The sequence below is a fragment of the Bos indicus x Bos taurus genome, chromosome X (assembly GCF_003369695.1).
Source record: "Bos indicus x Bos taurus breed Angus x Brahman F1 hybrid chromosome X, Bos_hybrid_MaternalHap_v2.0, whole genome shotgun sequence".
Lineage (NCBI taxonomy): Eukaryota > Metazoa > Chordata > Mammalia > Artiodactyla > Bovidae > Bos > Bos indicus x Bos taurus.
The window spans coordinates 69,973,527-70,000,592 of record NC_040105.1 but is presented as its reverse complement, the minus strand read 5'-3'; the positions used below and the strand labels follow the sequence as shown (position 1 = coordinate 70,000,592).

Here is a 27,066-nt window from a genome sequence, read left to right as displayed (position 1 = left end):
GCCAATCTTTCAACAGAAACTCTGCAGGCCAGAAAGGAGTGGCAGGATATACTTAAAGTGATGAAAGGAAAAAACCTACAATCAAGATTACTCTACCCAGCAAGAATCTCATTCAGATTTGAAGGAGAAATCAAAAGCTCTATAAGACAAGCAAAAGCTAAGAGAATTCAGCAGCACCAATCCAGCTCTTCAACAAATGCTAAAGGTCCTTCTCTAGATAGGAAACACAGAAAAGGCCTATAAAATCAAATCCAAAACAATAAAATAAATATTAACGGGATCATACTTATCAATAATCACCTTGATGTAAATGGATTAAAAGCTCCAACCAAAAGACAAAGACTGGCCAAATGTATACAAAAACAAGATCCCTATTTATACTGTCTACCAGAGACTCACCTCAAACCTAGGGACACATACAGACTGAAAGTGAGGGGCTGAAAAAAGCTGTTTCATGCAGACAGAGATCAAAAGAAAGTGGGAGTAGCAATAGTTTTATCAGATAAAATAGGCTTTAAAATAAAGACCATCTATAAGAGACAAAGAAGTGAAGTGAACAAGACAAAGTTGCTCAGTCGTGTCTGACTCTTTGCAACTCCATGGACCATACAGTTCATGGAATTCTCTAGGCCAGAATACTGGAGTGGGTAGCGTTTCCCTTCTCCAGGGGATCTTCCCAACCCAGGGATCGAACCCAGGTCTCTCGCATTGCAGGTAGATTCTTTACCAGTTGAGCCACAAGGGTAGCCCAAGAATACTGGAGTGGGTAGCCAATCCCTTCTCCAGTGGATCTTCCTGACCCAAGAATCAACCCAGGGTCTCCTGCATTGCAGGCGGATTCTTTACCAACTTAGCTATCAGAGAAGCCCTAAGGACACTACATAATGATCAAGCGATCAATTCAAGAGGACATAACAATTATTAATACATATGCACCCAACATAGGAATACCTCAACACACAAGGCAAATCCTAACTACTGTTAAAGGGGAAATTGACAGTAACACAATAATCGTGGGGGACTTTAATACCCCACTCACACCAATGGACAGGTCATCCAGATGAAAAATTAATAAGGAAACACAAGTTTTAAACGATACCTTGGACCAGTTGGACCTAATTAATATCAACAGAGCATTTCACCCCCAAACAATGGATTTCACCTTTTCTCAGGAGCACATGAAACACTCTCCAGGACAGATCACATCCTGGGCCACAAATCAAGCCTTGGTAAAGTTTTTAAAAATTGAAGTCATTTCAAGCACCTTTTCTGATCACAATGCTGTAAGATTAAAAATCAACTACAGGAAAAATCTATAAAAAACACAAACATATGGAGGCTAAACAACACGCTTCTGAACAACCAACAGATCACTGAAGAAATCAAAAAGGAAATTAAAATATACCTAGAAACAAATGACAATGAAAACATGACAACCCCAAATCTATGGGATTCAATACAAGTGGTACTAAGAGGGAAGTTCATAGCAGTACAAACCTACCTCAAGAAACAAGAGAGACATCAAATACACAACCTAACCTAACACCCAAAGCAACTAGAAAAAGATGAACAAAAACCCGCCAAAGTTAGAAGAAGGAAAGAAATCATAAAGATCAGAGCAGAAATAAATGAAAAAGAAATGAAGACTATAGCAAAGATCAATAAAATTAAAAGCTGGTTCTTTGAGAAGATAAACAAAATAGATAAACCATTAGCAAGATTGATCAAGAAAAAAAGGGAGAAGACTCAAATCAGTAAAATTAGAAATGAAAAAGGAGATGTTACAACAGACAACACAGAAATACAAAAGATCATAAGAGACTACTATGAGCAACTATATGCCAATAAAATGGACAACTTTAAAGAAATGGACAAATTCTTATAAAAGTACGACCTTCCAAAACTGAACCAGGAAGAAATAGAAAATTTGAACAGACCAATCACAAGCACAGAAATTGAAACTGTAATCAAAAATCTTCCAACAAACAAAAGCCCAGGACCAGATGGCTTCACAGGTCAACTCTACCAAAAGTTTACAGAAGAGCTAACACCTATCCTACTCAAACTCTTCCAGGAAACTGCAGAGGAAGGCAAACTCCCAAACTCATTCTATGAGGCCACCATCACCTTAATACCAAAACAAGACAAAGATGCCACAAAAAAAGAAAACTACAGGCCAATATCACTGATGAACATAGATGCAAAAATCCTCAACAAAATTCTAGCAAACAGAATCCAATAACATTAAAAAGACCATACATCATAATCAGGTGGGCTTTATTCCAGGAATGCAAGGATTATTCAATATATGAAAATCAATCAATGTGATACACCATATAAACAAATTAAAAGATAAAAACCATATGATTGTTTCAATAGATGCAGAGAAAGTCTTTGACAAAATTCAACAGACATTTATGATAAAAACTCTCCAGAAAGTAGGCACAGAAGGAACATATCTCAACATAATAAAAGCCATATACAGCAAACTCATAGCAAATATTATCCTCAGTGGTGAAAAACTGAAAGCATTTCTTCTAAAATCAGGAACAAGACAAGGGTGCCTACTCTTAACATTACTTGCCTTTTGACTTTGTTTATGGTTTTTTCTCCAAACATGAAATTTTTATGTACCTGAATTTATCAATCTTGTCTTTTATGGATTTTATATGACACTTAATAAGATTCTTCCTACTCTAATATTATTTTTTAAATGTTAAATTAGGTGTTATCATTGGGAAAAGCTAGGTAGTGGCTACAAGGAAATCCTCTGTACTATTTTTGCAACTTCTTTGTGATTTTAAAATTATTTCCACAATAGACTGATAAAACAAATAGAGTAAAACGTTAATTGTAGAATACATGCAGTGTGTTTGAGAGTGTTCAACTGCACAATTCTTTTGACTTTTCCAATGTCTGAAATTTTTATAATAAAATATTGAAAAAAAAACTCTAAATATGTCTTCTAGTAATTTCATGGTTCCATTTTTTACATTCAAATTTTTGTCTGAGCTGGAACTTCGGTACAAGGTTAAATTTTTTGTTTTAATTATTTAAGTTATACAAATTTAAAAAAACAACAAAACAAAACAAAACAAAAAAAAACAAATAAAATATTTTCTGGGTTGGCAATAATGTCATTTTAAACCAATACCTACACCAATAACATACCTAGCTTTATGACTTTATTTATAAAATTTAAGTCTTTAATGCATCTAGAATTTATTCTTTTACATGCTACTAGGTAGGAATCATACTATATTTTTAAAGTAATTTTCATTTATTCATTCAAACCCAATTCCTGTTTATTGGTTCTTAATAGAAGTGATGATTATCTTTTACATTCTGCACTTGAAGGTCACCATTGTCAATATCTTTCCAGTTTCCTTCATTTTCATTTTATGTTTTACTTTCCCAACATTTTAATTATTTTTGGATCTCTTTTCTGAATTCTCGCCAAGTTTTTCCTGGATATTCTATTAACCACATAAACCTTCATTACTTACAACAAGTTCCAAAACACCATCTCCTTCATCAGCATTTTCTATCACAGTGGATCCAAATCCAAGCTCTCGGATTAACTCGGCTATCACTGGGGGTTGTATGAGAGCAGGGTTATACCTTACTTCTGCCTTGCCAGCCATCAGAGCCACAAGTATGGAATATATTCCTAGGAATATTGATAAGAAAAACAAGTCAGATAACATTTCTCATAAAAAGAGTAATCTTTTAAACAATATTTATTTATTTGACTGTGCCAGGTCTTATTTGCCACAGGTGGGATCTAATTCCCTCACTGGGAATTGAACCCAGGTCACCTGAATTTACAGCATTGAGTGTTAGCCACTGACCCACCAGGGAAGTTCCCAAGAATAATTTTATAATAGTTTTCTTTTCATTTAACTATGAAAGGGTTAAGTGAATCTAGAAAAATTTATTTCTTCACTTTTATACAATCTTGAACCCAAATAAAACTATGTGAAAACTTGGCCTCATTTTTAAAAACTTTTTATTATGGAAAATTTCAAATACACACACACACACACACACACACACTCAAGACAGAACAACATAATAAACTCAATGTACCCATCTCTCAGCTTCAATAACTGTCAATAATACTGGGCTGCTCAAGTTTCATATATATATTCCTACCCACTCATCCCTACCCTCTACCCTGATTATTCTGAAGCAAATCCCAGATATCATTTAATATGTAAAATTTTAAATATGTATCTCTAAAAGATAAGACTCTTTTTCTTGGACTTCCCTGGTGGTCCAGTGGTTAAGAATCCACTTGCCAATGCAGAGGACATGGGTTCAATCCCTGATCCACGAGGATCCCATATGCTACAGGGCAACTAAGCACATGTACCACAACTACTGAGCCTGTGAGCCGCACTACTGAAGCCTGTGTGCCTAGAGCTCATGCTTCACAACAAGAGAGGCCACCACAATGAGAAGCCCTCGCACCACAACTAGAGAGAGCCCACATACAGCAAAAATTGAAAACCCAGCACAGACAAAATAAATAAATAACCTTTAAAAAAGACTCTTTTCTTTAAAGAAATAATCATAATACCATTATCAAACCTAAAATAATTCTTCAATATCATCAAACATCCAGGCAATATTCACATTTCCACAACTGTCTTAGAACTGTTTAACACTGTTTGAATTGCAATCCAAATATAAAGTATTTTTAGGAAATGAATATAAAGTATTTTTAGAAACCTGTAAGATAGAGTCCTAGAGAAAAGAACTCATTTACTTAGGAAATCAATGTAATTGTAGCAAACAATCTAAGAATATACCAACATACACATTATAATATTATAAAATAACAGTCATTTCTCTCTCAAATTGTATTGCCTGACACACACTAATCTAAAATGCTCTTACTCCCCCACCCTCCAAAAAGTGCCACACAGCTTAACAAAGCAGTTCATTTATGGCAGTCATGCTGTTCTCTGGTATCAGCATTTTGTTAACAACCAATCCACTTCTCTAGGTCAGCTATTGCTGTCATTTCCAGGAAGAAAATTAATAACATGCAGCAGAAATAGCAGTTCCTTCTGGGAATCTGTGGCACTTGGTGGCTACCTGACGGAATAGGAATCAACAGTCCATAGGTCAGCTCTGGGGTTTGATAAAAAGAAAAAAATATCCAAATACTAATTTAATAATAGTTTTTAATATGAAAATAAACTATCTAATATAATCTAAGCTTTCTATATGAAATTGGCTACCAAAAAAAAGTACTCTTTTCTTTGGAGAAAAAGGTAGTTACACATGGGCTTTGTGAGTACCAAATAATTCAGAGGATTGGATCATAGGAGAGTATCGGTGAAAAGAGAAGGGTATAGGGAAAGGAAAAATATCTTTTCACTTCTGTTGAATGTAATCTATAGTCAAAAAGAAACAGAAAATCTGTTTTTTCAAGTTTCAAAAACATTTTATACTTATATAAATTATGGACAATTTTTAAATTTTTACTTCAAAATACAATTAGAACTTTTTTCTATTCATTTTTAAAAACATAATGCAGATGAAACTGAGGGAAGACGAGTGCCACTTAATTAAAAAAAAAGAGAAGTGAATATAGTTAGATTGTGAATGCAGTGAACGTTGAACCCAGCTAGGCCAAAGATATTTCTAACTAGGTTAAAAGGTGGTAAAGGAGCAATAGAAAGTAATTGAAACAGTAAAGGAGCAATAGAAAGTAATTGAAACAATCAGTTTTAGGGATTAAAAAAAAATCTGTAATTGTTATCTGTAGTAGCCATTGCTTGTCTCATGAGAAAGTCTATATCTGAACTGCTCCTAAAATAGTTGGTTCTAAAGTTAAACAAGCCCCTTGGAAATTTCTTTTTGCTTTCATTTTCTTGCAACCTTCCTCCTGTTCTTCTTAATCACGCAAAGTATAATTTAGCCCAGACTGCACTCTAATTAGATATAATGCCAGATGAAATGAAGGATGTTGAAATGATAGAATGTGGACAAGGTAATATTGAACTTAAGATGGCTCTAGTATATAACAACACATTTTGTTACAATAATGTTCTGATCTTTACATATAAGTTGAGTTTACTAGCCATAGGTCTGTATTATTATTCTATATACTTTATTTCCCCAATAGTGATGATAAGCTTATATTAATCATATTTATTCAGCCCTTGTGACTATCAGTAAGATACCTGGGGCTAGGGCTACTTACCAAACCTATGACTTCAGGCTCATTAAACATAACCACCTATCTCTATGGTTAACAAATCTACTACACTATGCAATGAAGTCCATTAATGTGAGTGCAAAATTAAAAGCTAAAACATCTGAGTGTGACTAAATAAAAAAACATATTGCAGATTTTCTAAGAATTTGTAACCAAAAATGAAAACTTGTACACAATATTGAGTAACTTTTGAACACTCTTACTACAAGTAAAGATCAGTAATCAAACTGCTGGAAGAGAATAATTCTAAAACTTGGCTTTGGTCCAGTGCTTGTCCTGGGTATAGTAACACTGAAAATTATGGATTCTAGCTGTTAGTTTTAAGCATAGCTTTATCAGAAAATTTATGTTTCTTAAAATCCACTGCAGCCAAGGTCCATAAAGAATAGTAATCTTATGTATTTCCTTCTGCTGCTGCTGCTGCTAAGTTGCTTCAATCGTGTCCAACTCTGTGTGACCCCATAGACGGCAGCCCACCAGGCTCCCCTGTCCCTGGGATTCTCCAGGTAAAAACACTGGAGTGGGGTGCCATTTCCTTCTCCAATGCATGAAAGTGAAAAGTGAAAGTGAAGTCGCTCAGTCGTGTCCGACTCTTAGCGACCCCATGGACGGCCTACCAGCCTACCAGGCTCCTCCATCCATGGGATTTTCTAGGCAAGAGCACTGGAGTGGGGTGCCAGTGCCTTCTCCTTTCCTTCTGCTATTTGACTAAAAATTTCACCGATATTAAAATGCAGCCATGAGATTAATGAGACAGGAACTATATCTAAGGGAACAAAAACACTAACAAAAACTGGCTATCAGCAAGTCAAGGTTGTCCTATAAATCACTGATAAGTCTTTATGAGGCCTTGGCAATAATCATAAACATGGTTACAAAACACATAAGAGGACAAAAAAGACAGAGTTCTCAAATTAGTACATAAAATAGCAAGTTTTAAGAGTGTCTTACCTTCTTCTCGTCTTAAATTCCGTTCAATGTTTGCTACACAGGAAGCACAAGTCATACCAGTGACCTGTATATAACACTTGGATGAAGTCTTTGGCTCCTCCTTGTCATGAATTGGTGTCATCATTTTGGTGTGAAGTTCATTAGTTGAGGTCAAAAGTGGCATTTCTGATGAGGGCTGAGCTATTACTACCAATGGCTCATTTGTATCTGGTGGACAGGGAAAGATTCTTTTCATTTGAAGTATTCTCCAGCTGCACCCTTGTCATTTATCACGATCCACACACACCTCCCGGCACTGTCAACGCTGCTGCAGCTGTTGCTGCTAAGTCGTTTCAGTCGTGTCCGACACTGTGTGATCCCACAGACAGCAGCCCACCAGGCTCCTCTGTCCACAGGATTCTCCAGGCAAGAATACTGGAGTGGGTAGCCATTTCCTTCTCCAATGCATGCATGCATACTAAGTCACTTCAGTCGTGTCCAACTCTGTGCGACTCCATGGACAGCAGCCCACCAGGCTCCTCTGTCCACAGGATTCTCCAGGCAAGAATACTGGAGTGGCTTGCCATTTCCTTCTCCAGGCACTGTCAATCCATTCCTTTAAAACTGTCATGGACCTAGAGCCCTGTGCAATGCTATCTTTACACTTTCCAGGATGTGACTTCCAAGTTCAACACTGCCCATCCCAATTCTTGGGAAAATCGGAACCAGCTGAATAAACAGAACTTTATATCAAGATCTTCAAGCCCATTATCTCTACCTCAAACTCCAGTAGACAGTGGTTTATTAATAGAAAGCTCTTTGTTTTATAATGAATTTCTATCATTATGTTAATGATTTAAATACTGGCAGTAAAGCAATTCGTGTAAGTGGGACAAAAAGCAATCTGCAAAACAGCAATGCAGTACAATGTCATTTAAAAATTGTTAGAGTGCATACACGAAAACATGCATAAGGAAGCCTAGGAAGGTACATAGCAAACTACTAGTAGAGGCTATTTCTGGGGAATGAGGTTATAGCAGGAATAGAATAACAGAAAGATGAACAAATTTCCTCTATAGACACTGCTGTATGCTTGAATTTTAACAATAATACATAGTGTTTTTTAAATTAAAATGTCTTTGGTGGACAATGGAAGAAGAGGCAAGGAGTAAGTCAGCAATAATCTTAATTTTTCACAAAGTAATCAGAGAATTTTTCTGTAGAATGTTTATGGACTGTGAAACAGTGGAAAGCATCTGTCATCCCAGAAGCTCCCCTGCAGTCTTAGCGGAGACTTAGTTTATCCATTTCAGTATTAATCATCTCCCAAGAAGGGAGAAAGTATTCTTTTTAGCACATCCATGTACCTGCAAAAAAGCTAAAGATTTTCATCTCTACTGCAGAGATAAGGAGGAAAAGAAGTGATGTGGAAATTTCCACCTACGTGTTACTTCTTTCCCTTTGGCAAAAAACTGATTCAAGTCTATTTGGCTAGTCCATAGAGGAAACCCTTCATAGCAGAGCTGGTTTTTAGGATACGGAAAAAAGGCATCTTTTGAAGAAACTTTAACAAAAGCCTGACCACTTTCATAACAAAAGCCTGACTTCTCAAATCAGTTATAACAAAGGCTCTTAAATTTTGACATACAATCACCTGGGGGATCTTGTTAAAATGCAGATTCTGATTCAGTACATTGAGGGTGAGGCCTGAAATTCTGTTCCAATAAGCTTCCAAGTGATGGCAGTACTGCCAGTCTGGGTATAGCAAAGGACACTTTAATAGCAAAGGATGAGATTCTCCTAATTCCAAAATTAGACAGTCTCTGATCTTATATGTGAATCAATTCAGAAAATGATATTCATTCAGATTACAAGAGTATTATTTAGAACAAAGAGGATAAAATTTACCAAATAGTACCAAAAATTCAAAAAGGAGGCTCATTTGTCCCAAGGAAATAGCTTTGGCGTGGGGGAAAAAACATTATTTTAGTCTAGCCAGGAGCTTATTCATTCTATCATAATTATAATGAAGATTTAAAATTTTGAACTTGGACAATGAAAAGAAAGTTTATATTACTAATTACTTTAAGTCTTATTCCAGAGTAATTTAGTTATTTCAGGTACCTGCTGCTGCTGCTGCTGCTGCTAAGTCGCTTCAGTCGTGTCCGACTCTGTGCAACCCCATAGACGGCAGCCCACCAGGCTCCCCCATCCCTGGGATTCTCCAGGCAAGAACACTGGAGTGGGTTGCCATTTCCTTCTCCAATGCATGAAAGTGAAAAGTGAAAATGAAGTTGCTCAGTCGTGTCCGACCCTCAGCGACCCCACGGACTGCAGCCTAGCAGGCTCCTCCATCCATGGGATTTTCTAGGCAAGAGTACTGGAGTGGGGTGCCATTACCTTCTCCATTTCAGGTACCAGAAGTAACTAAAACACCATCTGCAATTTCACACTCTAGAAGTACAGTATTGAATTAAAATAAGTCATAGAGGTAACCCCTTTTAGTTACAATGGCATGATTTCTCAACAAAGATTCAAAAAATTTTGACCTTTACCCCAGTGAATGTGGCAAGAAGAGCAAATGCTTCCATCTTTCACAGAGGCAGTACAGGTGTTAAAAAGCCACAGTGAATTAAATGGCTAGTTTCTTTAAACTGGCTTTTCTATAAACTGTAGCAACACTGCTGCTGCTGCTGCTGCTAAGTTGCTTCAGTCGTGTCCGACTCTGTGCAACCCCATAGACGGCAGCCCACCAGGCTCCCCCATCCCTGGGATTCTCCAGGCAAGAACACTGGAGTGGGTTGCCATTTCCTTCTCCAATGCAGGAAAGTGAAAAGTGAAAGTGAAGGCGCTTAGTTGTGTCCGACTCTTAGCGACCCCATGGACTGCAGCCTACCAGGCTCCTCCGTCCATGGGATTTTCCAGGCAAGAATACTGCAACACTACTTATCCATAAATGAATTCAAAAGAAGACTGACTCTCCTGCATGTGAGGCAACAATCAGAAAAGAATCTAAAAATTTCAAGAAAGGGTTTCAAGTCTGATCCTCAAAACTGGCAGGTTTAGTCTAAAGTAATATGAATAAATATATAATCAGAAAATGGCTTAAAAACAACTATGTTTATGTTTAACTATAAACATCATGTCTGCAACTTACTCTCAAATGATTCAGAAAAAGATAGCTACACGTGTGTGTGTATTGTGTGTTTGAAAATATGTCTATCTGTCGATAGAGAAAAAGAATGATAAAACAAATGCGGCAACAGTGTTAACAATGGAATCCAAGTAAAACTGGTAAACAGGAATTCTTTGTACTATTCTTGCAGTTTTTCTGTGAGTTTGAAATTAAAGATTAAAAAGTTACAAAAAAGGAAAAGGAATTTAATTGAGTATTTTGTTTACTGTAATTGGTTAGTGAAGACAACTTCATATATATCTTTTCACGATAACGACGATATTGATGGTCATGATAAAAAGCACCTCCTATATTTCTATTTCCTTTATTAACATTTATGGTCCACCCAGGACTGGTATGACATGAAGGCGAAATGCAATGATCCCTCTAAGTCTATAGGAACAGGTTTCAGAGTGGTAGACTATGAAGCCTGGACCAGCGTTGACACTAGCATTCAGAAAATGGGCAGCCACAATTCTGGTGGCATCTTAAACTCTGATTGATCTATAGCAGAAACACACAATGCAGTCAATTGATATTAACTTTTTATCCCAATAATATGGGTTACTGTAGTCACAATTCATAAGTTATTTTACGGTCACAATCACTTTGCCAAGGTTTTCTACCTATTCATCATGGCTTTTAACATGTTTGTTATTGTTGCTGCTTAGTCTCTAAGTCATGTCTGACTCTTTTGCAACCCCACGAACTGTAACCTACCATGCTCTTCTGTCCATGGGATTTCCCAGGCAAGAATACTGGAGTGGGTTGCCATGCCCTCATCCAAAGGATCTGCCTGACACTGCAACTGAACCCATGTCTCTTGCACTGCAAGTGGATTCTTTACCGCTGAGACACCGGGGAAGTCCAATGACACTGTCTAGAAATTAGTTATTCAACTTTTCTATTAATATTCAGAGCAAGAAATTTCATTTAGGGAATTTCCAGTTTAATTAGAGGCTAGGTTCAATTCTAGTTCAAAACAAGTTCACATGGGCAAATTCCATTGGATATACATCTCTGGTTTCAGTTCAAGGTAAGAGCTGCCAGAAAACAGGAAGACTTTGGGCCAGTTCTAGAGTCAGGTTAATTAGAATGCCTAAATTTGAAACCACAGCTTAAATTCTACTATTTGTCTCTACTATTTTCATTTTCTTTTTAAAATTTTTGTTTGCAATATAGTTGATTTACAATGTTAGTTTCAAGTGTACAGCATAGTGAATCAGCTATACATATACATATATCCACTCTTTTTTTTTTTTTTAAGATTCTTTTCCCATATAGGCCATTACGGAGCATTGAGTAGAGTTCCCTGGGCTACACAGCAGGTTCTTATTAGTTATCTGTTTTATATATAATAGTGTGTATATGTCAACCGAATCTCCCAATTTATCCCTCCTCCCCTTATCCCCTGGTAACCGTAAGTTTGTTTTCTACATTTGAAGCTCTATTTTTTCTTTTAAAATAACATTTGCTTCTCCCATTTTATATATACATAAATACATACAAATATACATATAACCCTGTCACAAAACACTTAAAATACATAGGAAAGCACAATGAAAACAAATTATCACCTTTATCCTACCACTCAAAAATAACTACGATTAAAATTTTGTTCATATTCTACCAGGAATTTTAGTCATATACATAAATAACATATACATAGCATAAATCCTTATACATGTGTTTATAAAATTTTGACCATGACTTTTTCACTTGCTTTTTCATTTAACAAAATATCTCACTTTCCCATGGCATTAAGTATCTTCAACACCATAATTTTTATGGCTTCAGAGCATTTCCTCATATGGAGGTATCATGCTTTATTTAATGTTTCTAGTTTCTATATAATTATGCAAACATCATTATGCATCTTTATATATGCTTCATATATGCTGCTGACATATGTCATATTTTCAAAAAGTAGAACTGCAGTGCCTAGTACTTATTTTTCACTGATAAAAGCCAAAAGAATTAGCAAAGTATAAATAAAAGAACATTAGAGGAATCAAAGAAAAAAAATGATAATTACCTGACAAGGAAGCATCAAATCCCATGTTTTCTATTGCTTCTCTCAAGGTTTCTGGAGAGGTTAGTAAAGGATCATACTCAACAGTCCCTTTGCCATTTGCAAGTGATACTTGTATGGATTTTACACCTGCCTTTTTTGATATGACACCTTCAATAGACTGCACACACGAATTACAAGTCATGCCATCAATGTTTATCACAGTTTCTTGAGTTAGAGGCTGGCTAACTATGTTCAAAGGACTCTTTTGAAGAGATGAGCTGGAGGGAGAGTTTGAGGTACTCTCAATTTCACTTGCACTACTAACTCTATATTGCCCTTGTGATATGGCCTCTATTGCTTTTCTCAGTGTTTCTGGAGTGACTAAACTTGCATTGTACTTTACTATGGCAGATTTATTCTCTAAAGAAACTACTACACTGCTTATATGTTGGAGTGTAGATAAAGCACTTTCAATATTTGACACACATGATTTACAATGCATGCCATCTATGGTGAAAATGACTGTTGAATTACTGGTGTATGATGGACTCTTTTGCTGTGATCCTTCTGAGGATTTGACTGGTGTGTTCTTTAGACGTTCTATGTCAATAGCTCCCAATTTGAGGTACTTGGGCTGTTTTTTGATGAATGCTGTAAAGCCCACAACTTCAATCTGCTTTTTTATTTCCTCTGCTGTGATAAGATGGGGTTGATAAACAACAGTAGCTTCTTGATTGTCCAAGGAAACTAGTTAATAAAAAGAAAAACATTTAATTCAGTTATTCCTGGGCCACTTCAGAAAACATTCTGTAGACCAAATTAATACCACACATAATTGTTTCTCTCTCATTGTTGTCATTATCCTTTCTTAAAATAATTCTGTTCTTTTCAGAAAATTTTACTGATGTGGACTAGAAAAAAGCAAAAGATGTGACCACTGTATCTGCGGTCTCCAAGTTTCTGCATGCCTGAATAGAAACAGAGGTCAAGAGGATCCTAGGTATGTTGCATTAAGAACCCTGAACTCCATGAATGCCACCTTGGCGGCCATTTATGCTAGTTCAAGATTCATGTAACTTTTAATTATAATCATTAACTTTACTTGACACTAATTCTGGGAATACACTGTTTCTCAGACTTCAGTGAAGCAGCAACATTCTAGTCCCAGAGATTCAAAACCCATGCTTAAAGGAAAATGCTAAAGTTCAAAGACCAAAACAGCAAACCAAGCCATACAAAGCAATCAAATAAACAATATCAGTCATATTACCTTTAATTCGCTGAACACCTTGCAGTTTCCCAATTTTTCCTTCAATGGTGCTAGTACATGAATGGCAGGTCATCCCTTCCACCTTCATCTTCAGCATGACTTCACCTGGTTGAGCCATACTATAATCTTCGCAAGTTCCTGACTTTTTTTCCAGAGTTCCAGTATCTAAACTGAGATCAGGAACCAGCTCTACTATCTGATTGGCATTCACTATAGAAGGGATTATTGTCACCACTGCAGTTCTCTGCTGAGGGGAAATTTTAATATCTGTCACACCCTTGGTCTTGAGCAATGTGCTTTGGATATGGTCCCATGGCGGAACCAGTGAAGCAGTAACAGTCAGAAACACAGTTTCAGTTAAAACAGGGAGAGGCTTAGGATTGTGGAGAATAGCATCAAAGCCCATGTCATCAATAGCTTCCTGCAGGGTCTTTGGAGTTTGTAGTTTTGGGTCATAAATAACAGTTGCATTTTTTTCTTCCAGTGAAACCTTTTGGAAGGAAATTGCAGAAGTCATTTTAATTAAATCTTATGATATGGAACTTAAAATTATCAATCATTACACCACCGTAAAGAATGAAACAAATAATTAAATCAAATAGAGTTTCTTTATTAGTTCTCATCTTTCCTAGTCACTTTAGAAAGCAGCACAAAATGTCTTATGTACCTACAGGAATGGTAAAGCTCTATGTAGGTGTACTTGACTCAGGTAATGATCAGGCATTTGAAACGTGCACAGACAAACACACCCTAGAATTTCATAACAGAGAACAAACTACTCTTCATCTCCTTTCACAAAGTATTCCAACACTTAGCATTCTACCAATTCAAAAGATAATTTCAGGAAAGAGGATCAGCTACATAAAACAAATTGGAAATCAAGTTTAAAGTTTTAAAATGTTCAATTAAGATAAACTTGTTGCAAGAAAAGGTATAAACATGCTGGTTTATGAAGGCAATATTCATAGGGTTTTGTAGCAAGTATTTCTATAACCTTCTAAGTCACTATAGTCCAGTATTACTTTTGTGCAAAATAAGAATATATAATTTTTCCTGATTTGATTATTAAAATAATGATTGTATTCTTAAAGCTCAGCAACTGAATATAATTTAACTACTACCTGGACATCTTACCCTGCATCTCTTTGGGTAACATATGGGTTATAAAGATTTATGAAGTAGTCATACATACATACACACACACACACACACACACACAAAACTGGGTTGAGAGTCAGAAGATTTGAGCTCCAGTGTCAATTCTCCACTTATTAGTTAACCACACTCACTAGCCCTACCATCATAAAAATGAAGAAATGTGCTCTACTATCTTCCAGGGTTATTATAAGGATCATATGAGTAAACAGGAAAGTAGTTCTTTGAAGCAGTAAGTCATATAAAAGTAAACACTGAAAAACCAATATTTATCAAACACTTATTATATGTGCCAGGAACTAAGATTCTCATGATACAAAGCTGATCATGACATAGTCACAGGGAGCAATGCTAGAACAGAGGACAGAGAAAATGAACACCCATTCATCCCTGGGAATGTGTGTCAAAAAAGCTTCTTAGGGGAGATAATACCTGAATGTTAAAGGAATAACAGAAATTAGCAAGGACATTTGAAGCAGGGAACTCATGACAAATGTAAACACAAAATTAGAGAAAAATGAAAGGCTGCATAATTAGGTAACTGCTTTATCATGGGGGCTCTTGTACGCCAATAATCATCTGTACTTTATTCTATAGGTAATAGAGAGTCATGGAAAAGTTAAGCAGGGGAATGACATAGTTATATTTGCATTTAGAGAAGAATCATTTTGGAGTGACGTGGGTGATAGAACTGTGCTGTCCTGGCTTGGGGTAGTTAAATTAATCTATGTGTGTTAGTCGCTCAGTCGTGTCCGACTCTTTGTGACCCCATGGATTGTAGCCCGCCAGGCTCCTCTGTCCATGGGATTCTCCAGGCAAGAGTACTGGAGTGGGTTGCCATTTACTTCTCCAAATTAATCTATACATGTGTTAAAATTAACCAAACCTTAAAAAAGCAAGCAAGCAAACAAACAAAAAATTCACAGAACTGTATGCCAAAAAGAAGTCAATATGGGGGTATAATTTTAAAAACAAAAATGAAAAGATTAAAAAATTCAGTTCCTCAATTGCATTAGCCACATTTCTAGTGTTCAATGGCCAATGTTGCTGCCACAAGGGACAGAGTAAATACAGAACATTTTCATCATTACAGAATGTTCCATTGGACAGTACTGCTCTATGTACTACTCTACTTCTGATCAAGTGCCAAACTTTTAAAAAAGGGAAGGGGAATTTTCCCCCCTCTAGGCTTAAATATATCTGGTATCTCATAAACAAGTCCTGATTTTGAGCTAATCCCCCACTCCCCCTGCCAAATTTCAATTTACCAACATACCCAATGAGGAAGTGTTGTGAAAATTGATTTTTAAAAGCAAAAATCACTTTATCACCCGATGATTTGCTATACTTTTTATTGCCATAGCCTGTCTTCTAGATATAAAAGACATAAAAAAAACCAATGAAACTATGTATATAAAATACTATACAAAAAAGTTGTATTATCCTATGTTGTTTTCATGCTGCAAACCAGAAAACACTTCCTTATTTAGTAACTTCTATTTGTGTGTTTTAAGGCCAGGTCAACCATACCTAGCACAAAAAAATGTTCCCCTTTGGGATAACAGCACTTGACTTTTCCTCTGAATGTTAGATATCAAAGAGATTTTTCAAGCCCAAAGTCTCAAAGGAAACAAAAACAGGCAGCACCTTTGTGTAAGAGGAAATTCACAAAGTGTTTATCACAATACTATTCTGGATGCCAAATCCTTGAGCAGGAAGCTAAAATAGCACTGATTTACTTAACAAACATTTACTGAATACCTATTACGTGCTAGCTGCTAGGGATCCAATGGTGAGTAAAAGCAAGCACAGACTCCAAAGAACTGGAAATTGCTGGGAGCAATCTGTCTGATTCTGGGTCTGTGCCACTCTCCTTGATCACCACCAACGCAAACCACCTTCGCCTATTCCCCACAGTGCTCTGAAGTTTCAACTGCTTGTTTTTCTTCTCAGAATCTTTCACTAGGAATCAATGTTGTTTTGCTTTTTCCCAGAGGAACTATGTTTCTATTTTATCAATAGTTCCCCTGAAAATAAACATCCAAGTCTAAAATCTATAATCTATAAATGTGGCTCTTATGAAGGACTCAAGATGGTGCACTGTTCACTATATTTAGATGAAGGTAGAAGTGAAAGACGGAGAAGGCGATGGCACCCCACTCCAGTACTCTTGCCTGGAAAATCCCATGGACGGAGGAGCCTGGTAGGCTGCAGTCCATGGGGTTGCTAGGAGTCGGACACGACTGAGCGACTTCACTTGCACTTTTCACTTTCCTGCATTGGAGAAGGAAATGGCAACCCACTCCAGTGTTCTTGCCTGGAGAATCCCAGGGACGGGGGACCCTGGTGGGCTGCCGTCTCTGGGGTCGCACAGAGTCGGACTCGACTGGAGCAACTTAGCAGCAGCAACAGGAGTGAAAGAAGAAAAGAAACCAAACACGCTCTGTGTCCTCAACAGTATTTACAGAGGTGTAGAGGGTGCTGTCCATAGATATTGTGAAGATCCATTATTTTAATGCATAAGGAGTTATTTGTCTACTGAAATGTCTAAAACATGAAATTCAAGCATCGTATACTTTATCTGTATGTAATTTCTGTATAATTTGCATAAATATAAAAAGGCTGCATCATCTATTCTCAAGTAAGAAACTTAAGACAAATCTAAGGGCTTAAGTTTCTTGAAAGACAGTTCTTTTGAGTTCTAATTTTCTACAAAAGCTAAAAACTGTGTTATTACCACTTCTTGGGTTGTCATTAGTATATTTTCTTTTGTGTATTCCTTCTCATCTGATAATAAAAGGTGATCCAATTTCCTATCTGAAGGCTAGGACACTGAATAAATTGCCCAAGAAACTCAGCAAGAAAATTAAAGAGCTAGAATTCAAATGTATGTCTCTGTAACTCCAAAGTCCATACTCTTTCCATTTATAAATGATGAGGCTAGATGATCTTTGATCTCCTTAAAAAACCAAAATTCTATGTGTGTGATTTGAGCAATTTGTGACTTATAAATAAAAATACCTGATAAGTATGAAATATTTCTAGTGTGTGAACTAAATTTTAGTTCTATGTTTACTTTTCCCCTCTACATTTCATATCTTCTCCCATACCAGTTTAAATAAAAAAATGACTAAGAGAATGTATTTCTTTAGGTTTTTACCAAGATTTGACAATTAGTATATTCTAACATTTCCCCATTTTTAAAAGTCACTTTGGGAAAGGTACTTTGCTTTAGCACACTGAAATTCCTTTTTATCCCCCCAGGAGTTAATTGATAGGTCAACATAATAAATTCAGATTAGCATGCTTCTAAGACAGTGGGGAAATCCTCAAATGGTTTAAAGCCTATTTGCTAACATTTTCATAACAACTCAATATAGAGGGATTCAGAGGTTTTGCGGGAGCTTGAAAGGATCCTGTCCTTCTACAGAGACTAAACTCAGAAAAGTAAAATGATTTATCAATAATCTTGAATTTCTAATATGTCTGATTCTTCTTGCACAATATATTTGGCCAACTAAATACTATATAAAATACATAATAGGAATCCCATTTATATTACATATGTCACAATACAAATTTTATTACTGTTTGCTGAAAGAATAATATATATATTTTAACTGAGTAACACTCTGATGTTTCAATAAAGGATACTGAAAATTAAAGTATAAGAGGAAGACATCGAGTTCTATTGATTTTATCCAATTTGACCAACCTAAATAAAAGTTACAACTTAAAAATTTTAAATCAATGTATGAACTAGCAAAAGACAATTCTTAGAGACTAAGACAACAGCCCAAAACCACTCTAAAAATTCAAAGGTCAAATGTTTTAAAATGAAAAAGATGTGGAGATTTTGTTAGTTTAAGTTGTAGTATTGTTTTTCTGTAAATTGAGTGTTTTGTCTGAATTTTCATTACTAATATAATTTCATTTTCTTCAAAAATTATGTAACTAATGAATGATTATTCATTATAAAAATGTATATACAAAGAAAGGAAATAGTAAAAGTCCTTCTTTACATGATTCCTTTACTGCTAGTTTTTAACCTTGGATTTGATATTTCTTTGATCCTTGGTTGAACTAAATCAGAAACCTAAGCCTGTTTGAATAACTGATTCTACATCTTCATGGATGGCCATTTACTACCTAAGAATTTATACAAGGCAAAATGCCTATATTACTGTAATACAGCATTTGAAAAAAAGAAATGTTCAATGGACTATCATCATTTGCCATACCAAATGTTAGAGGGAAAAAGTTCCAAATAGAAATAAAGACGGATTTCTGTATGCTGACAGGAAACAATAAGATGTATTTGCTAGGTGAAAAAAAGCAAGGTTAGAACAGTATGTATACAGTATGCTTCCATTTATATAAAAAGGAGATATACACACACATATATACACAGTTAACCCTTAAACAACAAGGAGATGGGGATGTGGGCACCCACCTCATGTATAACTTTACATTTGGCCCTCCATATCCTCAGTTTCACACTCTCGGATTCAACCAACCACAGATCGTGTAGTACTATAACACATATTTATTGAAAAAATGTGTATAAGTGGACCCGTGCAGTTCAAACCTAGGTTGTTCAAGTCAGCATATAGATCTACAAATGTTATTCATCTTATATTCAGTCTATTTCTAGGAGAATTCATACATAGGAAATTGATAACTGGTTTCTTTTGGGAAGGGGATTTTACTCTGGACATATGTTACTTATCCAATAATTTAAAAAAATAGTTAATATTAAGGGGAGCAAGGAATGTATTGATCCACAGGATGAACTTGGTAACAGCTAGCATCTAGATTGGTTTTTTTTGGCCACACTGTGCAGCTTGTGGGATCTTAGTTCCCTGGCCAGGGATTAAACCCAGGCCCTCAGCAGTGAGTCCTAACCACTGAATTGCCAGGGAATTACCTAAGTGGTCATTTTTTAAAAGGATAGTCTGTTTTAGGAAAATGGACTGCAGCCTTTATCTGAGTAAAGGAAAAAGCACACAAAATGCAGTTAAGTTTCAAGGACAAAGTAATCTGTTAATAAGGAATTAACCTTTAGAGTCATTTGGTGCTTATATCTAACTAAATTTAATGTTACATTACCACTTTCAAAAAGGCCAATCTCAGAGAAAGACCTTCACATTATCTACCCATTTTATTTTCCCCCTGAACAGACCACTGGGGTGATTAAATAAAGCTTCAAGTTAATCTCTTTAAAGTCTACAGTCTTGGCAGAACAAAAGTATAACACTCATTTATAAACTTTGCAATTTAAGACATAATACCCCAAATATATTTAAATGCTGAAGCTGCAAAGAGGTATAATCATATTCATTCTACTTATTTCAAAATTAGAGACTTCTTGACTATTCACTTGCCTTGAATCCTGTTAATTAAATCTCTAATCTGTTCCACTGCAACATTTTTTAAATAAAACAATCATACTCAATTTAACATCACAATTATATTAATTCATATCAGAGTTTTATTCCAAACACAACAAACATCTCTTTGACTTTAACATCATAACTATATTAATTCATATCAGAGTTTTATTCCAAATACAACAAACAGCTCCAAGACTTAGCTGAAACAATGTCCTCTTTAAATCTGGTTTCTGAACTGACTACTGCTGCTGCTGCTGCTAAGTCACTTCAGTCGTGTCCGACTGTGTGCGACCCCATTGATGGCAGCCCACCAGGCTCCCCAGTCCCTGGGATTCTCCAGGCAAGAACACTGGAGTGGGTTGCCATTTCCTTCTCCAATGCAGGAAAGTGAAAAGTGAAAGTGACATCGCTCAGTCGTGTCCGACTCCTCGAGACCCCATGGACTGCAGCCCACCAGGCTCCTCCATCCATGGGATTTTCCAGGCAAGAGTACTGGAGTGGGGTGCCATTGCCTTCTCCTGAATTGACTACACATTAGTCTTAATTATAATCTCAGAAACTATGATCCAGAAAATTTAAACCTTAACAGTCTTTGAGAAGTGACCAATATTTATGTGTTAACATCTTAAGCTGCATTCTGACCATAAATTATGTTCGGACAAGGACAATTCTCCATACAGTGCCTAGAAAGAGGTGAATCCACCTTTTGTGGCCTCTGAAATGTAAGCATTTTGAGGGACCTTCATTAAGGAAAATAGCACAAAACTATAAATGTAAAAACATCTGTACAAATGTAAATATTCTAAATGAGTAACAAAATTACAAGTTATAAAGTTTTGAAACTTACCAAATACCATAAAATCCACTAAAGTAACTTTTTTATTAATAATACCTCCTACACCTGTATAATATTTTCTCTTTCTACATGTTTGGCTATATATGTACTCTGCTGCTTCATTTAACAGTGATTTTGTAAAATCATTTTATATATGATTGTCAAATTTGGGAAAACTATCAAGTTTCTTTCATATATGAACAATAAGATCTCAGGGCATTTCAGAAAAGTTTACTTGTGCAGTGAACTAGTTTTAAATACTCTTTGAATTGATAACACTCATTTATCACTTTTATACTAGGCCCTAACTCCTTTGTGCCATGACCCTGGTGAGTTGGCATCATGGGTGGTAAGGACATTATCCTACCAGAACCTGTAGCACAAATTTCATTATACACAGAAGCAACTAAGAACCGTGTGTGTATATGCATGCATGCCCATGTGCGCACGCATGCTCAGTCATGTCTGACTCTTTGCGACCCCATGGATTGTAGCCTGCCCAGCTCCTCTGTCCATTAAATTCTCCAGGCAAGAATACTGGAGTGGGTAGCCATTCCCTTCTCCATTCCCTTCTTCCTGACCCAGGGATCGAACCCGTGTCTCCTGCATCTCATGTGTCTCCTGCATTGGCAGGCAGATTCTTTACCACTAGCACCACCTGGGAAGCCCCTTACAGCCAAATATTTTACTAACCCCAAACTAAACATATCCTCAATTCAGCCTATTAATCAGATCCCCAAAATGCCTATGGCACATCCAATACTACTTACATAAAAGGGAAGTCTAAAAGAGGTGGGTCGAAGTGGAAGTAGACAATGGATTTAAAAGATTGTGGTTAAATTATTTTACTTTCACAAAAACAGATAACCATGGGAACACTGCTACAATTCCTTCCAGGTCTTAGAAGGGGAAGATGCAAGTGGCAGGCTCTGACACTTAAGCTTAACTTCACCATAAATCTGTCTCTGGGCCTAGAAAGCAACACTTAGTAATATACTTTTTAAAGGAAGGAGAAAAGAAGAAGGATTACTAGTATACTCTATCATATGGGCTTTTGACTGTAGAGGCAGAGCTGGAAAAGGCAGAAAAAGCATGTCTACCTTCATTTTTAGCAAACAAATTATGAATGTACTCAGGAAAGTACAGCCTTAAGTATCTGTCACTAGGATCCATATAAATCACTGTTGATAACACAAAGTGCTTTCATGTTATAGTTCTGCTACTTTTCTTGTACAGCATAATTCAATTTAATTGCATTTTTCTGACTTTAGATAGGTCATATTAAGCAGAGGTGAATTCTGGGAAGATGCAGTAAACATAGCAGCCTTACATATGAGTGGGGTGCAATAAGTCTCTAGGGGAAAATTTATACAGGAATGTACTTGCAAATGTCAAAGAGAATGTCATCCTTTAGCTTTACATAGATAACAGGGAAAATTTAATAATCTAAACCAGTTTGTCAGAGAGTTGAGGGTTTTGGAAAATACATTAGTTGGCAGTAGACAATAAGAACCTAAGTAATTTGGAGAAAAACTATGTGAACTAGTTTCTAGATGGTTAAAACAGCTTTACTGAAATTAGCACACACTTAATTAGTAAGACCTAGCTTCTATTCTGCCCCTCAGTTCAGTTCAGTTGCTCAATCGTGTCTGACTCTCTGCGACCCCATGAATCACAGCACGCCAGGCCTCCCTGTCCATCACCAACTCTCGGAGTTCACTCAGACTCATGTCCATCGAGTCAGTGATGCCATCCAGCCATCTCATCCTCTGTCATCCCCTTCTCCTCCTGCCCCCAATCCCTCCCAGCATCAGAGTCTTTTCCAATGAGTCAACTCTTCGCATAAGGTGGCCAAAGTACTGGAGTTTCAGCTTTAGCATCATTCCTTCCAAAGAAATCCCAGGGCTGATCTCCTTCGGAATGGACTGGTTGGATCTCCTTGCAGTCCAAGGGACTCTCAAGAGTCTTCTCCAACACCACAGTTCAAAAGCATCAATTCTTCGGCCCTCAGCCTTCTTCACAGTCCAACTCTCACATCCATACACGACTATTGGAAAAACCATAGCTTTGACTAGACGGACCTTTGTTGGCAAAGTAATGTCTCTGCTTTTCAATATGCTGTCTAGGTTAGTCATAACTTTTCTTCCAAGGAGTAAGCGTCTTTTAATTTCATGGCTGCAATCAGCATCTGGAGTGATTTTGGAGCCCCAAAAAATAAAGTCTGACACTGTTTCCACTGTTTTCCCATGAAGTGATGGGACCAGATGCCATGATCTTCATTTTCTGAATGTTGAGCTTTAAGCCAACTTTTTCACTCTCCACTTTCACTTTCATCAAGAGGCTTTTTAGTTCCTCTTCACTTTCTGCCATAAGGGTGGTATCATCTGCATATCTGAGGTTACTGATATTTCTCCCAGCAATCTTGATTCCAGCCTGTGCTTCTTCCAGTCCAGCGTTTCTCATGATGTACTCTGCATAGAAGTTAAATAAGCAGGGTGACAATATACAGCCTTGACGTACTCCTTTTCCTATTTGGAACCAGTCTGTTGTTCCATGTCCAGTTCTAACTGTTGCTTCCTGACCTGCATATAGGTTTCTCAAGAGGCAGGTCAGGTGCTCTGGTACTCCCATCTCTTTCAGAATTTTCCACAGTTTATTGTGATCCACACAGTCAAAGGCTTTGGCATAGTCAATAAAGCAGAAATAGATGTTTTTCTGGAACTCTCTTGCTTTTTCCATGATCCCACAGATGTTGGCAATTTAATCTCTGGTTCCTCTGCCTTTTCTAAAACAAGCTTGAACATCTGGAAGTTCACGGTTCACACATTGCTGAAGCCTGGCTTGGAGAATTTTGAGCATTACTTTACCGTGTGTGAGATGAGTGCAATTGTGCAGTAGTTTGAGCATTCTTTGGCATTGCCTTTCTTTGGGATTGGAATGAAAACTGACCTTTTCCAGTCCTGTGGCCACTGCTGAGTTTTCCAAATTTGCTGGCATATTGAGTGCAGCACTTTCACAGCATCATCTTTCAGGATTTGGAATAGCTCAACTGGAATTCCATCACCTCCACTAGCTTTGTTTGTAGTGATGCTTTCTAAGGCCCACTTGACTGCACATTCCAGGATGTCTGGCTCTAGGTCAGTGATCACACCATCAGGATTATCTGGGTCGTGAAGATCTTTTTTGTACAGTTCTTCTGTGTATTCTTGCCACCTCTTCTTAATATCTTCTGCTTCTCTTAGGTCCATACCATTTCTGTCCTTTATCGAGCCCATTTTTGCATGAAATGTTCCCTTGGTATCTCTAATTTTCTTGAAGAGATCTCTAGTCTTTCCCATCTGTTGTTTTCCTCTATTTCTTTGCATTGATCGCTGAGGAAGGCTTTCTTATCTCTCCTTGCTATTCTTTGGAACTCTCCATTCAGATGCTTATATCTTTCCTGGCCCCTAGCACCAGCCATTTCAGCTCAAGTGGAGAAGTTTAATTGATTTCACTTGAGGATAAGTCAGGTACAGATGTCATACTTATTCACTGAAATTAAATTATTCATTTTTTTTTAAATTTTATTTTATTTTTAAACTTTACATAATTGTATTAGTTTTGCCAAACATCAAAATGAATCCACCACAGGTATACATGTGTTCCCCATCCTGAACCCTCCTCCCTCCTCCCTCCCCATACCATCCCTCTGGGTCGTCCCAGTGCACTAGCCCCAAGCATCCAGTATCGTGCATCGAACCTGGACTGGCAACTCGTTTCTTACATGATATTTTACATGTTACAATGTCATTCTCCCAAATCTTCCCACCCTCTCCCTCTCCCACAGAGTCCATAAGACTGTTCTATACATCAGTGTCTCTTTTGCTGTCTCGTACACAGGGTTATTGTTACCATCTTTCTAAATTCCATATATATGCGTTAGAATACTGTATTTATGTTTTTCCTTCTGGCTTACTTCACTCTGTATAATAGGCTCCAGTTTCATCCACCTCATTAGAACTGATTCAAATGTATTCTTTTTAATGGCTGAGTAATACTCCATTGTGTATATGTACCACAGCTTTCTTATCCATTTATCTGCTGATGGACATCTAGGTTGCTTCCATGTCTTGGCTATTATAAACAGTGCTGCGATGAACATTGGGGTACACGTGTCTCTTTCCCTTCTGGTTTCCTCAGTGTGTATGCCCAGCAGTGGGGTTGCTATTTTTAAAGTTTTGAGAGTGAAGGTTGCAGAGCTATTTTTTCCATCCTCTTTTCTAATTAACAAATTGCAAAAATATCTGTCTGATTTTTGGACAGTTACAATTAGTGAAAAACTGCAAAATATTTTTATAAATTTGAGTATTTTGAATACAAACACTTTGGAGAAAACCTGTAGTAGAGTTAATAAAAGTTACCTGTCATCTCTCAGCTTTTCCAACTTGGCTCTCTCTTCAAAACAAATTAAAGGCAGCCATGTCCTTAGGCCAGGGAGGAGGGGAGGAGGCAATCAGAAAGCCTCTAAGATTGTAGTTATGCCAAGGTAGATGGTAAATGAGGCTTCCCAGGTGGCATTAGTGGTAAAGAACCTGCCTGCCAATGCAGGAGACGTAAGAGACACTGGTTTGACTCTTGGGTCAGAACGATCCCCTGAAGGAGGGCATGGCAACCCACTCCAGTATCCTTGCCTGGAGAATCAGAGGAAACCCTACATTTGGAGCATGTGAAAGTGAAAACTAAGTATTCACATGGATACCTACAGGACAGAAAACTCAGCAAAAAGCATATTATACTATGTAAAGAAAGATTTTCCTGCCACAACCATCAACATAGTCTCATCTGACCAGAGTGTGTAGTTTAGTAAGCAAATGAGAAACAGTACTTTCTTCCCAAATAGTAAAATGGATACAGTTTACTTTGTCCTCTCTGGCCAAGATGAATATAAGATTTAGACATGGAAAAAAACACATAGAGTTTCAGATGTAGAAAATAACTGTCAACATATTGGCAGCACAACATGTGGTGAAATTTTGTATCAAATTCCATGAAATATCACTATGTGCCAATTAGCCAATTTTTTTGGTAATAAAAACAAGGCAAACTGAAGCTAATTTGCTTAAGATCTTATGAGACGTATGAATCACAGACAAGAACACTGTAAGGACAAGAAAGCATGAATCACGTACTTCACTGAAAAGCTAAAATCCATTTGAAATCTCTGAAGAAGGGGTAAAAACTTAATGTTTAGATTAAGATTAAAAGAAAGAACTCCCATAAGTATTTGATCTGGAGATACACAAAGCATTCTGGTGTATGCTCGAATTTAATGATTCGAGCATTTAAAATATGTAATGAGCTTCTTATTATTAGAATCCATCAGATTCCTAATTCTAAATCCTGTAGTAAATCTGATGTCCAGTTAGATAAAGTTCCCTTTAGAATATTTACATCTACTCTGGGCAGCATGTCTAAAATTTATCTTTTGCATATGGATCTGAACTAGTCAAAGAAAAACCTTTTTAGGACTGATGCAAGCTGATCAAATTCCAAAGTTGCATTAACTTTCTGTCATCATTGTAATGAATACTGAATAAAGGAAAAATTACAGAAAACTTCCAGTAAATAGAACCACAACCAATATAAAGTTGTTTTAATGATGATGAAAGCTTAAACAATATATTAAAACAATAAGTACATTATACAAATGAAGATACAACTCAGTTAAAATTACACATTGACTCATTAAGCCCTGGAAATAAAAATAAACATGCTGAAGAGTCAGCATTTCACAGTATATTTAAGAAAAAGCCTCCATATATTAACATCATTATAGTAGAAATCCCCAAACTTTTGGCAAGGAGATATTGTTAACGTCTTTGGGCCCTGGGATACAAGTTGAAGAGATATAGGAGAGAACAAGTGGGGAACCAAACTGAATGAAGCATGGGAAAGACTGCTGAAATTATGCTCCAAACAATGCTGAGAATTCTGAAGAGTGACAAGAAAAAAGGAAATGGACAGGGGGCAGCAAAAAAGCTTGAAAATGGCATGGAGATATACTAGGAATTTCCAATCCATTA

At 36.7% G+C, this 27,066-nt stretch overlaps 1 protein-coding gene across 1 annotated transcript in view; it reads right to left on the bottom strand.

Moving 5' to 3' along the window:
* The window catches only part of ATP7A (ATPase copper transporting alpha), a 130,870-nt gene that overhangs the window by 43,398 nt on the left and 60,406 nt on the right, over positions 1–27,066 (bottom strand). Inside the window, exons 3-6 of the mRNA XM_027535043.1 lie at positions 13,622–14,111; positions 12,373–13,098; positions 7,184–7,390; positions 3,507–3,670 (exon numbers count right to left, since the gene is read on the bottom strand). Of these exons, the coding sequence (XP_027390844.1) occupies positions 3,507–3,670; positions 7,184–7,390; positions 12,373–13,098; positions 13,622–14,111 (1,587 nt within the window). The remainder of the gene's footprint in view (positions 1–3,506; positions 3,671–7,183; positions 7,391–12,372; positions 13,099–13,621; positions 14,112–27,066) is intronic.